Source organism: Silurus aristotelis, assembly GCF_946808225.1.
Source record: "Silurus aristotelis genome assembly, chromosome: 25".
Taxonomy (NCBI): Eukaryota; Metazoa; Chordata; class Actinopteri; order Siluriformes; family Siluridae; genus Silurus; species Silurus aristotelis.
In genome coordinates, this window is record NC_139598.1 from 16,854,436 (window position 1) to 16,872,013 (window position 17,578).

Below are 17,578 nucleotides of genomic sequence, written 5' to 3' on the forward strand. Positions count from 1 at the left end.
CGTGTCCAGAGAGACGTACTAAATTGCTTTGAGTCTCCAGCAATGAATAAATCTACACTGCTACACAAGATTACAAACCGTAATATAAATATAACTCTTGATTTCTTCAACGCAAACTTGGAAAGTGTTAGTTTAAGTGTTTCAGGAAGATGAAGGTCTTCAACAGTCACATGAAGATAGTCAGGGACTCTGCTGTACAGACATCTAGGGGAAGTTCACGCCACCACCTCGGTGCCAGAACAGAGAAGAGCCTTGAAGTGTACTTACCTCTCATTCTGAGAGAAGAGGTGGTACCAGGCGAGCAGTGCTGGAGGATCTCAGACAGCGTGGTGCAGTGTGAGATGTGATGAGGTCTTTGAGGTAAGATGGTGCTGGTCCGTTGGAGCCGGTGGAGGAGCAGCAGTGGGGTGGTGTGGGAGAACTTGGGCAGATTGAACGCAAGTCATGCAGCTGCGTTTTGGATCATTTGCAGTGGACAAATAGCGTTCAGAGGAACACCTGCCAGCAGAGAGCTGCAGTAGTCCAGACTCGAAATGATGAGAGTGAACGAGCACCCGAGCAGCCTGTGTGGACAGAAATGATCAAATCCTTCGGATGTTGTAGAGAAGAAATCGACAAGAACGAGCCATGTTAGCTACATGTGAGGGGAAGGACAGTTGATTGTCCATAGTTACCTCAAGGTTGTAAGCAGTGGCTGAAGGGGAGAGCAGAAAGTCATGAGTTATTCTGAGATCTTGACCTGGAGATGACCAGGTAACCGTTTTAACGATTTCTCGTGTTTAGATTTTTGCTTGTATTTTACTTGGGAGATTTACGTCCTTGTATGAAAAATGTAATTATAGTAAAGTTGATTACAGTGTGTAAGCAGCACGAATGAGGTGTGAGGGGAAAACCAAAGATGCTCAGATGTTTCTCTGAGTGTTTCTGCTTTTAGGAGCACATACAGCATGTGACTGCTCAGATACAACAGCATGTGTTTCTGCATTTATTATTATTGTCTATAATTTAGTGCTGATAGAAAAAAATAAAAAAGCTATTCAAATCAAATTTTATTTTGAATAGCGATTTTTGAATCACTTAATAATATTGGTCCACGTATTTTTTTTATTTATTTTTATTTTTATTTTTTTTAGAAAACCATCAGAGAGAAACCATAGTGTGTTCTCTCTCTCTCTCTCTCTCTCTCTCTCTCTCTCTCTCTCTCTGTGTCTTTCTTTCTTTCTCTCTCTCTCTCTAAATTTTCTTCACTTTAGTTCTCAATTTATTGTATATAAGATATATTTAATATTAGCTAATTTTACGTTATATAATCAATAGTTTTGCTTTTTTCATACATATCTTAAAAATATATATTTATTAATTATTATAATATTTATGTATTTTTGTTTCATGTTTATATTAGTTGTATATTTTTACTTAAGTTTTTCTTTGATGAAAGAAAATATCAAATGTAAATAAAAAATAAAAAAAAACGTAGTTCTGCACTTTTTCTTTCGCGGGAACCGGAAGTGGTACTCGTGATCATTTCCTGTCTGTGTGCAACAATGGCGGCGCGCACGGAATCATCCACGGCAGCTCCTCCGTCTCTCGATTCTCAGGTTAAACGCGTTCAGATTGATGGACTGGTGAGTGGAGCGGTTGTATATGGGAATTATAATTATGTATATGTTGTTATGAGACCGGAAGTCTGACCGTACAGAAGAATATTTTTGACGGAAGTGTCTCCCACGAGAGCCCGTGTGTAGGCCAGCGCGTGCGCTCTTACAGCTTCTATTATAATATAAAGATATACAATTACAGGATAAATCAGATATCAATTTGCATATATTACTGATGAGGAAAAATACAAATTTAAGATATTTTGGTGTATATACTTTAGTGTTAGGAACGCTAACAAAATACGAAATACACGAATGCCTACTATAATAATAATATTGTTATTATGAATAATCATCATTTTTCAGATGTTTATTTTTTATATCTTCCAAATTTTCGAGAAATAATTCCGTTTTTTTAAATGAGTAAATCCTCTTCCAATTTTGTCCAATTAAATGCTCTCTGGCGTCTCGGCTGCGCCCCCTACAGGCGTGTCTACGGTTCTTTTAGTTTTCTCTTAATATCTAATTGGCGATTTAGATAGAAGGTAGAATTTCACCTTCAACTTCACATTTATGTCGTTATCTCAGGCTGATGAGAACCTGGATTTGGTCTTCATTCACATTTCACTGTTATGCATCAGTAGATAATGTTATAAGGTCTGTATTGTAACTAACCGTAATCCTTTCGGTGTTTAGATATAAGAGAAGATAAACCTATATGAGTCCCACAGTGTGGAAATATCTGTATTACAGCAGCAAAGAAAAGAAATGTGTAAATATATAAAAAGTATAGAGATAATGTGTGTTTAAATACTAATGAAAAAAAGTAGTTACACTTTCAAACAAAACGTTGTGCAGCAAGTAGCAGCATTGTTTAATTTTTTTTTTTAGAAAACATTTGTAGGAGGACGATGGAGAAAAACTGACTCGGTCAATCCAGACACACTGAGGTTGTGAAGTAGGAAATTTCCCTATGACCTCATGTAGAGTCCTGTTTAAACCGGATTTAGGAGATTCTCCTGCTTGAAATGGACAGATTCGAGACAGATAGAGATCCTCCGTGTTTGGGAAAAAAAAAAGTTTGAGATCCGGTCAGCGTGTGGTGTTCTCTCCGTACCTCTGCGTTTCTGACTTCAGTAGAACCTAAACTGTGGACACATTTTTAAAACAAGTGGAAAAACCCCATGTTGAGGTGTACCATAAAATTTATATTATTCAAATGTGTGTGTTTGCTGGGATTTGAACTCATGACGTTCTAATCAGAAGTTCAAAACATTTGTTGCTATAGTAACAGCTTATACAGGGCATTAGATTAACTAGGACACGTCAGAAACATGCACATGGAACACTTTTTGGCACACCGATAAACCGATTGTGTTTTGTATAATATTGTAATAAATCGTTTGTTTGGAAGATGCTGCTGTTCTGATTTGCCAATTTTGTCCAGATGGTTCGGTCCAGATCTGGAAGAGGCCGTCTTGTCGTCAGCATATTAAGCTTTATTTCTCTAGAATCGATTTTTTCATCCTTCCTGGCTTTGTTGTTCATTTGATGCTTACATTTCTGTCTGACTTCAGCACTTCCACAATGAACTGCATGCACTTGTTTTTAAAATCAACGAGTGCTGAGTAGAAGTCAATCAGTTTTACCGATGTTAGTTGATTGCTGGATCGGCAAAAATCCATACCGATAGTTTTTCCGGGTTGCGTTATGTACAAGAGCACCCTCTAGAGGTGATGCATGGACACAAGGTACTGTTAACTTGGAGTGTTGCTTTTTATGATTCAGTTCTGTTATTTTTTTTGTGTAGTAAAGCTCAGCTATTATACATGGATTGTTTATGCAGTATCCATTAAAAAAAACTTGATTAATTGGTTTTTCGACCGAACCTAGGTACCGAGGTAACAGCAGTACATTCATCCTCTCAATACAGTCTTACAATCCTCAATCAAATTGCTATTCAATATGTTGATGGTTATATAATCAGGTGTTGTGCGTGTTTTTTCTGACCAACAGGGGGCAGACTTGCATTAAAATACATCCGCAATTTTATGGCACCAAATGCATTGTAGAATCATCCGAGGGCATTTTTTTCAAATTTTTCCACGATCACACGTAGTTTCAGATCGCAGTCTGCTCGCTTCCCCTCAGAAATAACGCACCACTGAGTCCTTGTTGAAATTTCCGCTTCCCTTGATGACTAGAACAGAACAGGGTGCAGGATATGAAGCCAGACAATATGATTAATAAATAATTCACTTCAGGATCCTGTGCATTGCATCACTGCGTTCCCGAGCTGAAATCGTGACCAGGAATCCTCTTTTTTACGTGCAGCCGATTGCAAGAGAAGTCAAGAGGGGAAGAGTGTTAAAAAACGGTGTGTGTGCAGCGTTCACAGGCATCATTAGCCGACTTGAGAGACTCTGTGTGTCGCCCTGATTGTCACAGCGCAGGTGGCGAGAAAGACCGAAGACTGAAGAACAAACGTAGCGATGCTTTCGCTAAATCGGGTTCTGTCAGTCTTCAGGGGGGTAAAGGGCGGAGGAGGGGAAAGAGGTGGCGTTTGATCATTAGTGCCAAATACGTGCTACAGGATTTTCCAGAATCGTTCTGTGAATCCGCAACAGAACAACCCCCATCAGTGAGACATCCACCCTCCCAAACTCCATAAGAACAAATCTTGCTCCCCCCCATCCCCCTTATATTAACTGATTGAATACTAGTAGAGTTTTAGTCTAGGGGTGTGCAGTATTGGCAAAAAAATAATAATAATCGCGATATTTATTGTTTTGATTTTATTGCTAACGATAATTAGACGTTATTTTGCTGAGCGTGTTGTTGTGCCGGTATCTTAAGGACTACCGTGGACAGCTGACTCCAAAATCTTATATTTATCTTTTTATCTTTTGTATATTCGTACATATAAACAGTCGGTTAAAATAATAACGAGATCGACAGAATTCCTCTTCGCAATGCAGATGATACCGAAGCTGCATCTAAAGTGGAATTTCGCTGTTTTTTCGACGGCATTGAATTCAGCACAGAGGGACACGTATTGCTTTAACCTGCAGTTACAAAAGCATAAATAGTGTTTTAATATTTTAAAACGCTGAATATTGTTTTTTGAGATGAGTAAAAAAACGAAAAAGAGAAGAAACTTTTAAATGCGGAATTAAAAAAACAATAAGTTACTGTTAATAAGCGAGTCATTATGATTGAACCGAATCATTTAAACGAGCGATTCACGTGGTGTCGAAAACATAAGTGTCTCAATATTAACTACTTGTTTACTGAACTTTTTAATAAAATCTTGCAGATTTTCTGAGGTAAAAAAAAACGGCACTTTTTTATGTGCTATTGATTTGACTTTTGCTTTAATTTCCCTCCATTTTAAACGTCAAATAACTTTTTATTTACGAGGATAAAAACGTAACCGGTCAAACACGCAGCGATCCACAAATCAGGGTCGAGCGCTCGAGTTTGGTGTATCTACTGATCACCAACACACAGTTCAACAGAACATTTAGAGAGGAATAAATGAACTCGAACTCGCCTCAACACACGTGATCTCGTTTACACGATTTTTTTGAAGTAGTTAAAAAGAAGGTTTTGAGTTCATGATTATTTTTATGGAAATCAGTGTTTGAGTAATTAATATCATTCTATTAATAGATCAGTGTGCTGAGTCACATTCGAGTCTTTTCACATCAACTGAGGTGATTTAGGAGTCTTGTGATAAAAATAATAATAGGAACATTATAGTTATAATAAAATACGGTACTTTGGATACTTAAGTACATTTGAAGGCAAAAACTTTTGGTACTTTTTAAAGTTTAAAGAGACACTTTTACCTCATGTATCTCTACTTTAACTACAGTTTGAGTACTTTGTCCTCCACTGATTACGAGTAATAACAAATGCATAAACTACTACAAAATCTGAGATTTTAAAAGTGTCTGCTTCATTCCAATCCCTTGTAATTCAATAAAACTTTATTTCTATGGCGCTTTCACATTGTCTCAAAACAGCATTACAGAAAGTAAGAATTATAGAATAAAAATTCACTTCTATTTAAATAGATGTGTATTTATGTGTATGAGTCTGGGACGACTGTTGTAAAAAAAAAAAAAAACTCCCTTATATGGTATAAGGAAGAAACTTTGAGACTCAAAAGGGGAACCCATCCTCAGTTGGGTGACACCAAGTGTGAGACACTAGAGAGTGAGAAATATTCTGAGAACCGGAGTGTGTGATCATGAGTAAGTTCCTTTCTACACTCTTCTACTGTCAGACGGAGTTGTGGAACCAGGAGTTTGTGAGCAAGTCACAAAACAGCTCAACTTCTGAGATCATTATAGATTCAACACCAACTCCTCCATGCCAGAGCCTTTAAGTGCTTAATGATGGAGAAGCAACAAATGTATTAAGTTTTTTGAGTCTTGTTCAAGAGGCGCTGGTATATCTTTAGACGGCTCGGGATGGAACTTCTAAGCTCGATATCATTCCTATACATTCACACACTCTGCCACACATTGACCAGGATGCCTGTGAACTCATGTACCAGACCAGTGTCTGCTTTAGCGGCTCATACGCAAGTAGCGTCCTCTGATTGCTGGAAGAATCACACATGGGTTTTTGCTTTGAGAGCAAAAAAAGAGCCAAATCAGAGCCTAATTGGACTGATCCTTAGCAACAGAAGAAGAGCTTGGATGCGAATAACGTCGTTTCTAATATGCCGGAAAATTGGCTTCTTTTCTTACTTTTAAAAAATTTAGCTGTTTGTGCGTTTTCCAAAAAGCTGTTTGAAGATAATCTGCTCGTAAATTGGGAACAGATGCACACTCCGGTCAAACCCTGTGATCTCAGCGTTGGCCTCCATGCGTATTTTTCTCGGCATCATCCATTTCAGTTAGGGAAACAGGTGTTTCACTAATGTTGCGAACTCTTTAGGCGAGCTGACAGACTCCCCCTTTCCCCTTTTCTGAATTGCCAGCTCCATTCCATCCGCTCTGTGCTCCGAGGGAGTCGACCTTTCGGCTAGTTTTGACCTTAAAGCTCGTTTCAGGATTGCAGAGAGAAAAACTGCAGGCTTTCAGAACAATCTTTGATCCCAGGGATTGTGGTAAGCTGCTTTTGTTGTGCGTCATCGGTTTGGCCTAGCGTCTATCCTGAAAAGATCTGCCATCCTGTGGGGAGGCCGGTTCTCACTTTCAAGTAGTCTCGAGACTAATAGGACGGATGGTATTTTCTTCTTATTTTTACTCGCCAAAACTTGAGTTGGTTAGGTTAAGATCTCGTGGACCTGGTTGGCGTTTTGCCATGACACCAGACCAGAATTTCGCCAATGAAGTTGTTTAAAAAAAAAAAAAAAAAAAAAAAGGAAGGACCTTCAGTACAGGACCTATGGTCTAGTTACAAATGATTACAAACGGACCTTTGTTGGACCTCAACTCGGAAGGTCATGAGTTTAAACCCTAGAACCACCAAGCGATCATTGCTGGGGTTTGAACTCATGACCCTCCGATTCGAGGTCCAACGCGTTAACCACTAAGGTCCCACCTCCGACGACTTGGAAGAAACCTGGATGCTTCAGAAATACTTTACAATGATTTTTATGAATGTTTTATTGTTTGCAGGTGGTGTTAAAGATCATAAAGCATTACCAGGAGGAGGGCCATGGCAGCGACGTGGTGCAGGGTGTTTTGCTGGGATTAGTGGTCGAAGACCGCCTGGAGATCACCAACTGCTTCCCATTTCCCCAGCACACGGAGGACGATGCTGACTTCGATGAAGGTAAGACGACTAAACGCGGTTAGAAGTGTCCGTTATATCACAAAGTGGCCTGATGGTAAGTACCTGGGATGTGGTCCTGTCAAACCTGCTCCATTTCTGGATCATCCCTCCTTTACAGGAAAAAAAAATCCCAAATCTCACCACCTGGCATCGTCATATAAAAACTGTAGAGATACAAAGCTGTTCTATGACTTTATCGCTGTAATATTTTTAGCAGGCTTTTACTCACAAGAAGGTCACGCTATTAGCCAACACTATTTAGTTCCAGTCTTCTGTCAAACCAACTCTACAAGGGAGGTCAAGTTCCGAACTCTCCGAGGGAGCGGAATAACCTTGCCTGTTCGAGCTCGTCTAATCGTGCACCAGTCAGTATCACTAATGAGCGGTTGTCTGGAAGTGTGTGTCAAGAAGCTGAAAGGCCAAGCTGAAAACGGGCGCCCAGGGACAAGTGTTTACGGTACCATGGCATTATCTCATGGCTTCAGTCGAAGGCGTAGTGCCTGTTTGCTGTTCCTTTCACCAAAGCAAATATCCGCTTAATTTTCCGAACCGCTTCGTATGTCGATGAGCATCAAATCAGTCCTTAGCATCAAAGCAGAAATTAGAAGCACCTCTACCGCATGCAAATGACTCTGGATAAGGGAATGTACTGGTTAAGAAGAAGAAAAAAAAACTCGACCCATGACTTGATTTTGAAGTCATAATTCATAGGCTTTCACACCGCAGTCTGCCCCAGTCCTATTTTTAGCAGTCCATCACATTTAAAATCAGTCTCTCTGACTGCTCTTTGCTGAGGCAGTCATCTTGGCTCGATGACAAATTTCACAGAAGCTCATAATTCTGGACTTCTTCCTCCCACCTCCTTTGCCCTGCTTCCCCCCCCACCCCACCCCAACCATGAGCATGATAGCAGATGTAAAAAGGCAGTAAGAGGACTTCATTAATGCTGTGATCATTCTCTCCCTGCCTGAGAGGAATGCCTCGGTGCCTACTGCTGCGGCAGGGTTCCGTTTCTTCTTTTCTTTTTTTCAATCATTTTTCTACGCCAGTCATTTTCCTCAGCTCTCAGAAGGTGGCATTGTTGCACTTCCGGGTTTATCTTTGCCATTTCGACACGAGCGAGTAGGCGAGCCAGCCAGAGTCTGTACCTTGTATAGAAACGGTGCGTTAAATGGGCAGTTGGCCGACAAGAATCCATGTGTACATTAGCCTGATCATTGACCCTCAACTCAAATCAAAATCTCCACAATCTTCTGCAGCCCTAACTAATTGAGTGAGTTTCTTGGTCCGTGGTATATATTGGTTGGGGTGAAAAGGTATTTCCTTTGGTGTATATGAGCTGAGAAGTCTTGTATATAAGACACACATGCTGGAAATTTGATTCTTTTAGTTGTATGCATGTTTTTTCCTCGCAGACTTCCCAGAGACAAGGATGAAAGTGTGTCTCCTTGACAATAGACCTTGTATTTATTATTACAAATAGCCCACCCCCCATGAGTAAATAAGATTTTCATCGTTGCGGTACGACGAAATTGTATTGTACAGGAACATCCCACAAGAGCTGCAAGTTTTGGAGATGCTCTGACCCAGTTGTCTAGACGTCACAATTTGTCAAACTCGCTCAAATCCTTACGCTCGACCATTTTTCCTGCTTCTAACATCAACTTTGAGGACAAAATGTTCACTTGCTGCCTAATAAATAAATCCACCCAATAACATGTGCCATGATGAAGAGATCATCAGTGTTCTTCACTTCACCGCTCATAATGCTTTAATGTTATGCCTGGTCGATGTATCTCCTGGAAAGTGATGCTCATTTGTATGTAGGGTGCATAACAAGATAATAAAGTAATCCAGCATAAGGAGGCATCATCAATACATTTTAATTTGTAATAAAATCTCTACAATAATACCCCCCACTCAGGCCCGGTTTATACAGTACGGTACTGTAAATTGCCCTGTTTTGTCAAATTATGTACGGTAACTTGTAACAAATGACAGTTTACTACTCCATACTGATCACTGATCTTTAAGACTCCTGGTTAGGCTGGGCCATGTCTCAATTTACGATATTTTTAAGTTACGATGGGGGTCATCAGAACGCATCTCCATCGTACCTCTGGGACGACCCGTATTTCATTCCACCAGGCATTTTTTCTTTCTTTGAAACCCTTCATTAACATATTTATCTTAGCATATGTCATTCGCACATTTGCACATCTGGAGGCAATTTACCATAGGCAGTCCACCTTTTGGAATTTTTGGGAGGAAACCAGAGAACCCAGATAAAACGCATTTATACACGGGGAAAACTTGAAGCATCACACAGAAAATAAAACTCCGGAGGGAACCGAACTTGAGGGAAAACTGTGGACCAGCATCTTTAGCCACATTGCAGTCTACACTTTAAATCATCTGGCTCAAATCTGACATTCTACAATTGGTTGTCCACTTTGCTCTGAGAGTCACATTTTGGGAAAACTTCGAGACTCTGATTAGCTTCTGCTGACCTATAAACCCCTGATCTTCAGCTCGAACTTCCGTCAGAGATCGGATGTTGGAGGCTCTGGGCCGGCCTTTTCCTCTAGAAGCTTGTTTTATTAAAGGCTTCCCGAAGTTTGTCCTCTGCAAAGTTTTTGGCAGTTTGCTTTCTACCCTTCTCTTCCCCTAACGCTGTAATTAAGTATCTCTGGACAAGAACCCCAAATCCTTCAGCAGAAGTGACGAGGGCTTCCTTACTGGAATTCGACTACATTTTGTCATGGGATGTAATAAACCTTCTTGAGCGACATTGATGCTTTTTCTTTAATGCCTCGTAGCGATAATCAAGTTTGTATCGAGGAATCCAAACATGGCTACTATTTAAATAAAACCAATCAAGAACGAGCCGTGCCAAAACGCCTCCACAAGCTGCCTGTTGAATTTGCGCTATGAGAAATCAGTGGGCCGATTTCCAACAACAAGCTTGCAGTTTCTCCAATACTCCGGGCCAGCTCGCAACTGTGAGGGTAGTGGGAACGCACTTATCCATATGTCATCCTCCTGAACGTGGAACACCTTTAACAAACAGTGCCATAAAGGAGCACTACAAATGTCCTCAATTACGTATTTTTGAATAAACCCACATGGGCATCCTGTAGAGCACTGAAGATGTATTCAGGCAAGATTTATTAAAGATGTGAGATATTTTGAGAACCTTCGGATGCAAATTTATCGAACGACTTCATTGTAAATGCCTGAGAAATACAAAGAGCTTCTATTCTTCAAAGGTCTTAATCTAATGAAATTGATGCAGGACCCATTATTATTGAGATGTAAGACAGCTTTCATGTTCAAGTGAAATTTACCTCAAAACTCTTTTGTTTGTGAATTATGGAAACATCAAATACTTGTCTTAAGACAGAAAATATACAGTATGCAGAGTTACGCCATGATGGTTGACGAAGGATTTTTTCTATGTTACAATGATGATGGTGACATGACAAAATTGTACAAATATATATAAATATACCTCATTCGTGTTTTCTACTGCATTAACTTAACAGATTAAATGAAAACCTACATAATTTAAAAATGTTAGTTAATGTCGCTATTAACAAACAATTAATAAACGATACTTCTAAAGCATTTATTATTTTCAGTTCATTGTACAAATGAAATCTTATTTTAAAGCATTAAATCCAAACAGTCATGCTTAAAATGACCTTGGCTTAAAAAAATTAGATTTTGATTATTAATTTGAAGAAGGAAAAAAAAAAAGCGTTTTTTTTTTTTTTTTTTTTTTAATTTTGGATGTAACTTTTTTTTATTTGTTAATTTTTGTTGCTTTTAAATGCTTAAATGCATGTCTTTTCTCAATATTGTTTTATATATCAAATATCCTATTTATTTAATTTAGCAAATTGTCATGTCAGTTCATGATTGAGTTTTTTATTTATTTAAAAATGGCTTTTTTCTTTTCTTTTTTCTAGTAATGTTTACTACTATATATTTTTTTTCCTTTTATTTATAATTCTTTTTGAAAACTTTTTTTTTCCATAATCAAAGTTTGCGTTCACTTGAACTTGGAAACCCAAACCTGTTCCAGCATGGCAATGCCCCCCTGCCCAAAGTGAGCTCCATGAAGATCTGCTTTACTTGGTTTGGAGGGGAAGATCTTGAGTGGCCTGCTATAGAGCTCCGATCTCATCCCCACTGAACACTTTTAGGATTAATGTGAACGCTGACTGCACCCCAGGCCTCCTCACCTCACCTTCATCAGTACATGACTTTTTACTACCACCCTTGTGGCTGAATGAATACAAAAATTTATTCAAAATCTGGTGGAACATCTTCCCAGAAGAGTGGAGGGAATTATAAGAGCAAATCGGGACTAAATGTGGAATGCGATCCTCAAAAATTTAGCAACATAGCGTATCTCACTTTCACGGCACATAACTGGTCTTTACGTGCCTGATTGAGGACTTGATGGAGGAAGAAACCAGCAAAAACTGTGAAGCTGGTATATGTAACTTGACAGCTTGCCATTGAGTGCGGATGAGGTAGTTGAGTGTATTTGACAGATACAGCTGTTTCCGTTCTGTATCGCTCTTGCATACGAAAGTCGATTACGCTCGATGCGGGAGGACACGCACGGTTTATCGAAACAGATGAATTTAGTCTCCCGGTCACTTGTTGGGCCGAGGAAACACTGGACCAGGCAATAACTGCCGTTCTGATTTGGGGATCCGAACTTCTTTGCAGGACGAGATGTAAAGCAGCAGTTGTATAGCTCGTCTGCTTGATGTGACGCACTGAATTATTTAGTCATCTTCTCCAGAGCACAAACTGAAGGGCAAAACCTGCTTTGTTGGGTTTATCTCCCTCCCTCTTTTCCTTTATCTGCAGTAACACAATGAAAGTAGGATGGGGGGGGAGGGGCAAATGAAACCAAGGAAGCTGAAAGCTGGTCATCACCTGGCATCAACCAACAGCTTTAATTATGACGCCAGGCAGAAAAATATCGAGGTTCGAATATCGACAAACTGTTGTGTGTTGCTTGTTATTCTGATCCTGTGCCACCATAAATCTTGTTGAACTTTCTATCCGTTGCCCTTGAAATCCTACAGGTCATTAGAGATTTACCAGACGAGCTCCGTACAGATTGAGTGTGAAATATGAAATCGCTCGCCATTTGCAGATATGCAGGGTCGAATGGTACAATAATCCCCCTCCCCTTCCTTCCTTCCCTGGCTGCCTTTGTCCTCCATCCCCCTTTAGGACAAGGATGAAAATTGGGCTGCCATTGTAACGCACCCATTTTTCCATCTTCGTCTTTTAGCAAATCTTCGTGATCGAGCCACTTCTCGAGCACCGGCTGTTCCGAGCTCCAGACGACCGAGGAGCGGACTGAATTGTGCCCTGCCACGTTCGACGCTTTGCTTGGCATTGCGGATCAGTGGCAATTATTCATAGTTAAGAGAAACCTGTGTGCCCTTGTCACCCGTCCTTGCTAGTGTTATGTGCGGCAAAGGGGGTTGCTGGGGCGACTGCCGATCGAAATAAACAGCAAATCAGATGACGCGAAAAAACTTTCACAACAAGCAAGCACGTCCCCCTGCAGTCCCTGAATTGTTTAGTCGGGAGCCCGCCATTTTTGTCTTTACGGTTTCTTCTAGGGGTATAACGGTACACAAAATTCACAGTTCAGTACGTAACGCGGTTTTTGACTCGCGCTTTGGTTCAATTTCAGTAAGGTGGGGGGGGAATGCGAAACACAAAATTATCATTTTTTTTATTAAAGCCGTTTTTTCCTTTCAAGAGAAATTCTTGAAGCTGGACATAAAATGCACAAAAATCCATATCGCTAGACTGCCGTAAAACGTTGGCGATGACAGAATTTGTGAATGCGCAAAACAAAATTGGAGTTTTACAACTCACTACAAATCGTATTTCCAGTACAGCGTGAGTAGCCACGGTGACACTGTGCTAACTTTAGTTTATTACCCTTGTTATTGTTGTGTATATTGTTAGGTCTATAAATCCCCCCAAAAAACAAACTGTAACGCTGCGAGGCGGAGACTAAACAAACTTGCGGTCTGCCACTTGTTTGTGAGGGATTATAATGTTCCGCACATAAAAACTATTGTATTCGGAAAACATTTGCCCCAAACTGAAAGCTCCGTCGTAACGAAAACACCCCTAGTTTCTACAGATCCCATACCTTCTCGACGCCTGGCACATTCTTCCTGATGTTTATGTTAGAAGAATCAATGAAAGAAAAAAAGAAAGAAAAATCATGGTCATGCGATTAACAAATACCCCCTCCCTTCATCTCGTTGCATGACGGTAATTATTTCGAGGTAAGCCCGAGGTCTGCTAGCGAAATGTGCTGGCATTAATGCAAATTGTGCTCCAAATTGTCCTAATGATTCATCTTTGATTAACTGCACCTCCCTGATACAGTTAGTTATTGTTGATGATGATGGTTGCTCTTGCTCGAGATGAGGGAACAGGCATGGCTCGGGTTTCCATTAATCTCGCCGTAATTAATATCGGCATCCGGCTCCCGAAGCAACCTCGCAATCTTTGCATAGAATTCTCGTTATCTAACCAGGACCGGCGCATGCCCACACGGCTTGGTCGCCTGGAAACTCGACGCCAGAAAGGACAGACAAACGAGGGGTTCGGGTCTGATTATCGGTCCCCGGCGCCGCTTTGACTCAATTTGTCGTTCTTTGTCAGAATCAGAAGTTGCTGCTGGTGAATTTAAAGCATATGAAAACAGAAGCTGGGAACCCGCGGACGTTTATTGACGCATGATTTATAACCCGTTTCCTTTAAATGCAAATGGAGTCCAAATCCCAAACTCGCTGTTTTACCACCAGTACAAATAACTCAGTTTCATAGAATATGTACAAGGCTGTTAAAAAGTCTTAAACATCTGCAGGTTTGGATCATCACGCAGTAAAGAAACTTAAAAGGTGTAACAAAATATCGATACACGTGAGTACCGCAATATTTAGTTTGGCGATATTGCTAAAAAAAAAAACGTGACGATAAAAAAAAATTTATCTCAGTTGTTTTGAGTTTGTTTCCTGACCGCTAGACAGATAGCAATTCTTCTTCTCTCTGTACAGTGACCGGGAGTACAAGCATAAGGGAACGCCACTAATGTTAGCCAGATCCTTGACGATACACAGCCCTTATACATTATAAATACATGGCTCGAGGTCCAGGGTTTGAGCATCCGTTTCAACACGTGCCAGCAGTCTGAAGGTCCTCCAATGGCACATTCCCGAACATCCTCCATACCGCCATACGACGTATCGTTTAAGTCCGATCCCCTGCGATTTAATTCCGCGGCGCGATAACATCGCAGACTCTGCCCTCTCCTGGATTCAATTAGAGAATCTGTGTTTGCGAGCGCAGAGGGATTCCATGCATAATTTAGCGTTACTTTTATTTCGCCTTCTCATGCCCAAGGTCACACGTTGGTGGCCTTTCGGCTCGGATTGCTCTCTTGACAATGAGGCTCGAATTGATGTCCAGGTCCACCTAAATGAATGAAACCGAGAAAATTGCATGTCCCGGGCTTCGGTGGTCTCGCTTGTTATTTATAGCTCGAGCAGGAACAGTGCATGCAATGAAACGCACATGATTTAGCGGTGCGAGGCGTGCGTTTCTCGGGTTCGTGTTTTATTACTGCTGCAAGTGGAGTTGTTTCCTTGAGTGTTTAACAATTTATGAAACGCATTACATTTTTTCTAGATTTAATATCAGGCAAGAATTTAAGGGTTAACCCTGTTTGGGTTTTAATGGAATTGACTAACATGGAAGATTTTGTGTGTGGGGTAGTTTTGAATTAAGTAGGAGCTGAAGAATGCACTTCTGGGCATTAAGTAGATTAGCACTGTACAGGCTAAAACCCGCCACATTTTATGAGTTATCGTGACATAAAGTGACAGTTAATCTATGTGTGGGAGTGTGTCAGTTATAAATTGCTAAACTGTAAGGCAGGATGTGCGGCTTTGACGCCTATTCGAGCCATTAAGTAACAGAAAAACCTGCCAGTCTTTGCAGGAATCATCGATAGCACACACTGGATGGGACAAATTAGTTAGCTGGACTTCCAACACAGCGAATTCTGCTTTAGGGCCAATTTTTTTTTCATTCAATAGATAAGTGACTCAGGCGGGTGTTGATTTAGCCGACATTATTTATTTCTCCCAGTATATCCACCAGAAAGAACTTCTGCATAAAAATAACCCTAATAAAGCACAATTCCAGCCAAAGGTTTTCTTGCTACCTGGCAGCTTCGAGTTTTTCTGTGAGGAATATAAAGCTATTTCTACACCAATTCGGATAAATTTGTAAATAATGTTTTCGTCTAAAAACTTTAGTTTTTAACACTTTGACCCACGTCATTTCCGTAAGTCGCTTCAAACCCGTGTCGTTTATTTACTGTCCTACTCTTTGAAACGATCTTTAAAAATGTCAGCGATTTTTACAAAAGCTTTGTAAACTGCGACGATGAAAACAGCGTTTTTTTATTTATCCTTGTCGGAAAGTTTTAAAAAAGCGGCGTTTTTGTTGACTGGAAGCACTGTCTCGGTGTGGACAGGAGGCAAAAGCAAAAAGATAAATATGCGTTTTCAAACACTTAACATTATTAGTGTGGACAGGTCATTTCTCCATCCCATAACCCTGATATCTGGTCCATTCTACAATGGAATGGAATATCAACTGGAGTTTTGGTCACCTTTGGGGTAAAAAAAATCATTTCAGTGACGACTGTATGTGACGATCCTCACTGCCCTGCGAAATAAGCAGTCGATACACCTGGTCTTAGAGAAACCGGGGTGGATTTAATAAGAAGGTGCTCAATTATCTTCCCGCTTGACAAATTGCTTATTATCCAGATCACGTGAATCGCAGCTGCTCCACTCTCAGTAAAGAATTCTGTAACGCGTTCAGCAACAAATCAAAAGGCAGCACTTGTCCGAGTTTAATGATTTTTTTTTCCTGCCTTCAAGTCGGAACTCAATGTATCATGAAATGAATGTATTTCCCAAGGTGGCCCTACACAGGCTGAGTAATTCGGGGCGGGTCGAGTCGCCCGTGGACCGCGCAAAAACACAAAAGCCGTCGAATTACAGCACTTCAATGGAAATTCTTCGGGGGCGGCGACGGTAACCGATTACAATAGAGGCGCAATCTCGGTTTTTGTGTTCAAACGATCAAACGTGACTCCTGCTTTGAATGGAGTTCGAGACAATCAATTACCCTTCGGCGGGAAAGTTCACTGTGTTTATTCACTTCGCTGGGACTTTGTGGCATGCAGGAGTGAACTTCTTTAAATCAAAATCACACAGACCAACGACTGTATTTGACTCCGTAGTTTTATTTCCCCTTATTTTTTTCTTCTAATATACAGACAATGATGCATGTACAACAACGACATCGTTTTAATCGTCTTATCATAATATAACTAGAGTTATATGATTGCTTTTTTATTAATATCAGTGGCTAAGTTTGACACATTTTGTTTTGGGGGTTCCTGCCCCATGTCATAATCGCCCAAGGGGTCCTTGACCTGAAAAACATTGAAGACAATTGTGTACCTCCAACTTAATGGGAACAGTTTTGGAAAGACCCACAGATGGTTGGAAAATTGTTTTTTTTTCTCCATTCTAGGCTCGGCAATTAGCATCACATGTTCAGTTTCTACAACATGACAAGTCTTTCCTTCCACATATTCCACTCATGAAAAAGCAGCCAAGACTTTCATTTATGATTTTCTCTTTAAAAAATAAAGTTCAAACACTCAAAACAACCACAAATTAATAATAACGCCATTAATGCTAGTAAATGTAAACATCAGTTAACACAACTACACTTTTATTCGCTTTGTTTTTAAACTTGATGCTTATTGGTGTTTTTGATAAATGGGAAGGGTTGCGTTAGGAAGGGCATCCAGCGTAAAAACGTGCCAAATCAAACGTGCGGAGGATCCGCTGTGGCGACCCCTAACGGGAGAAGCCGAAAGAAAGTTTTACTATTGAGTGTACTATTGAGCTTTAGAAGCTGTTCACAGCTAATGGTTTCTTAACAGAGCATCGAATATGCACCAAACAGGCCACGCCCACGAGCTGAAACAGTACTGTTCTTGATGACTTGCTAGCGTGAACTCCAGCCAGATCCACTCT

General features: G+C 40.4%; 1 protein-coding gene across 1 annotated transcript in view; it reads left to right on the forward strand.

The window, feature by feature from the left end:
• The first annotated feature begins 1,500 nt into the window (after window positions 1-1,500).
• eif3ha (eukaryotic translation initiation factor 3, subunit H, a) overlaps window positions 1,501-17,578 on the forward strand; it is a 29,840-nt gene continuing 13,762 nt past the window's right edge. The window contains exons 1-2 of the mRNA XM_083529548.1: window positions 1,501-1,625; window positions 7,235-7,391. Coding sequence (XP_083385674.1) covers window positions 1,545-1,625; window positions 7,235-7,391 — 238 coding nt within the window. The 5' untranslated portion in view covers window positions 1,501-1,544. The remainder of the gene's footprint in view (window positions 1,626-7,234; window positions 7,392-17,578) is intronic.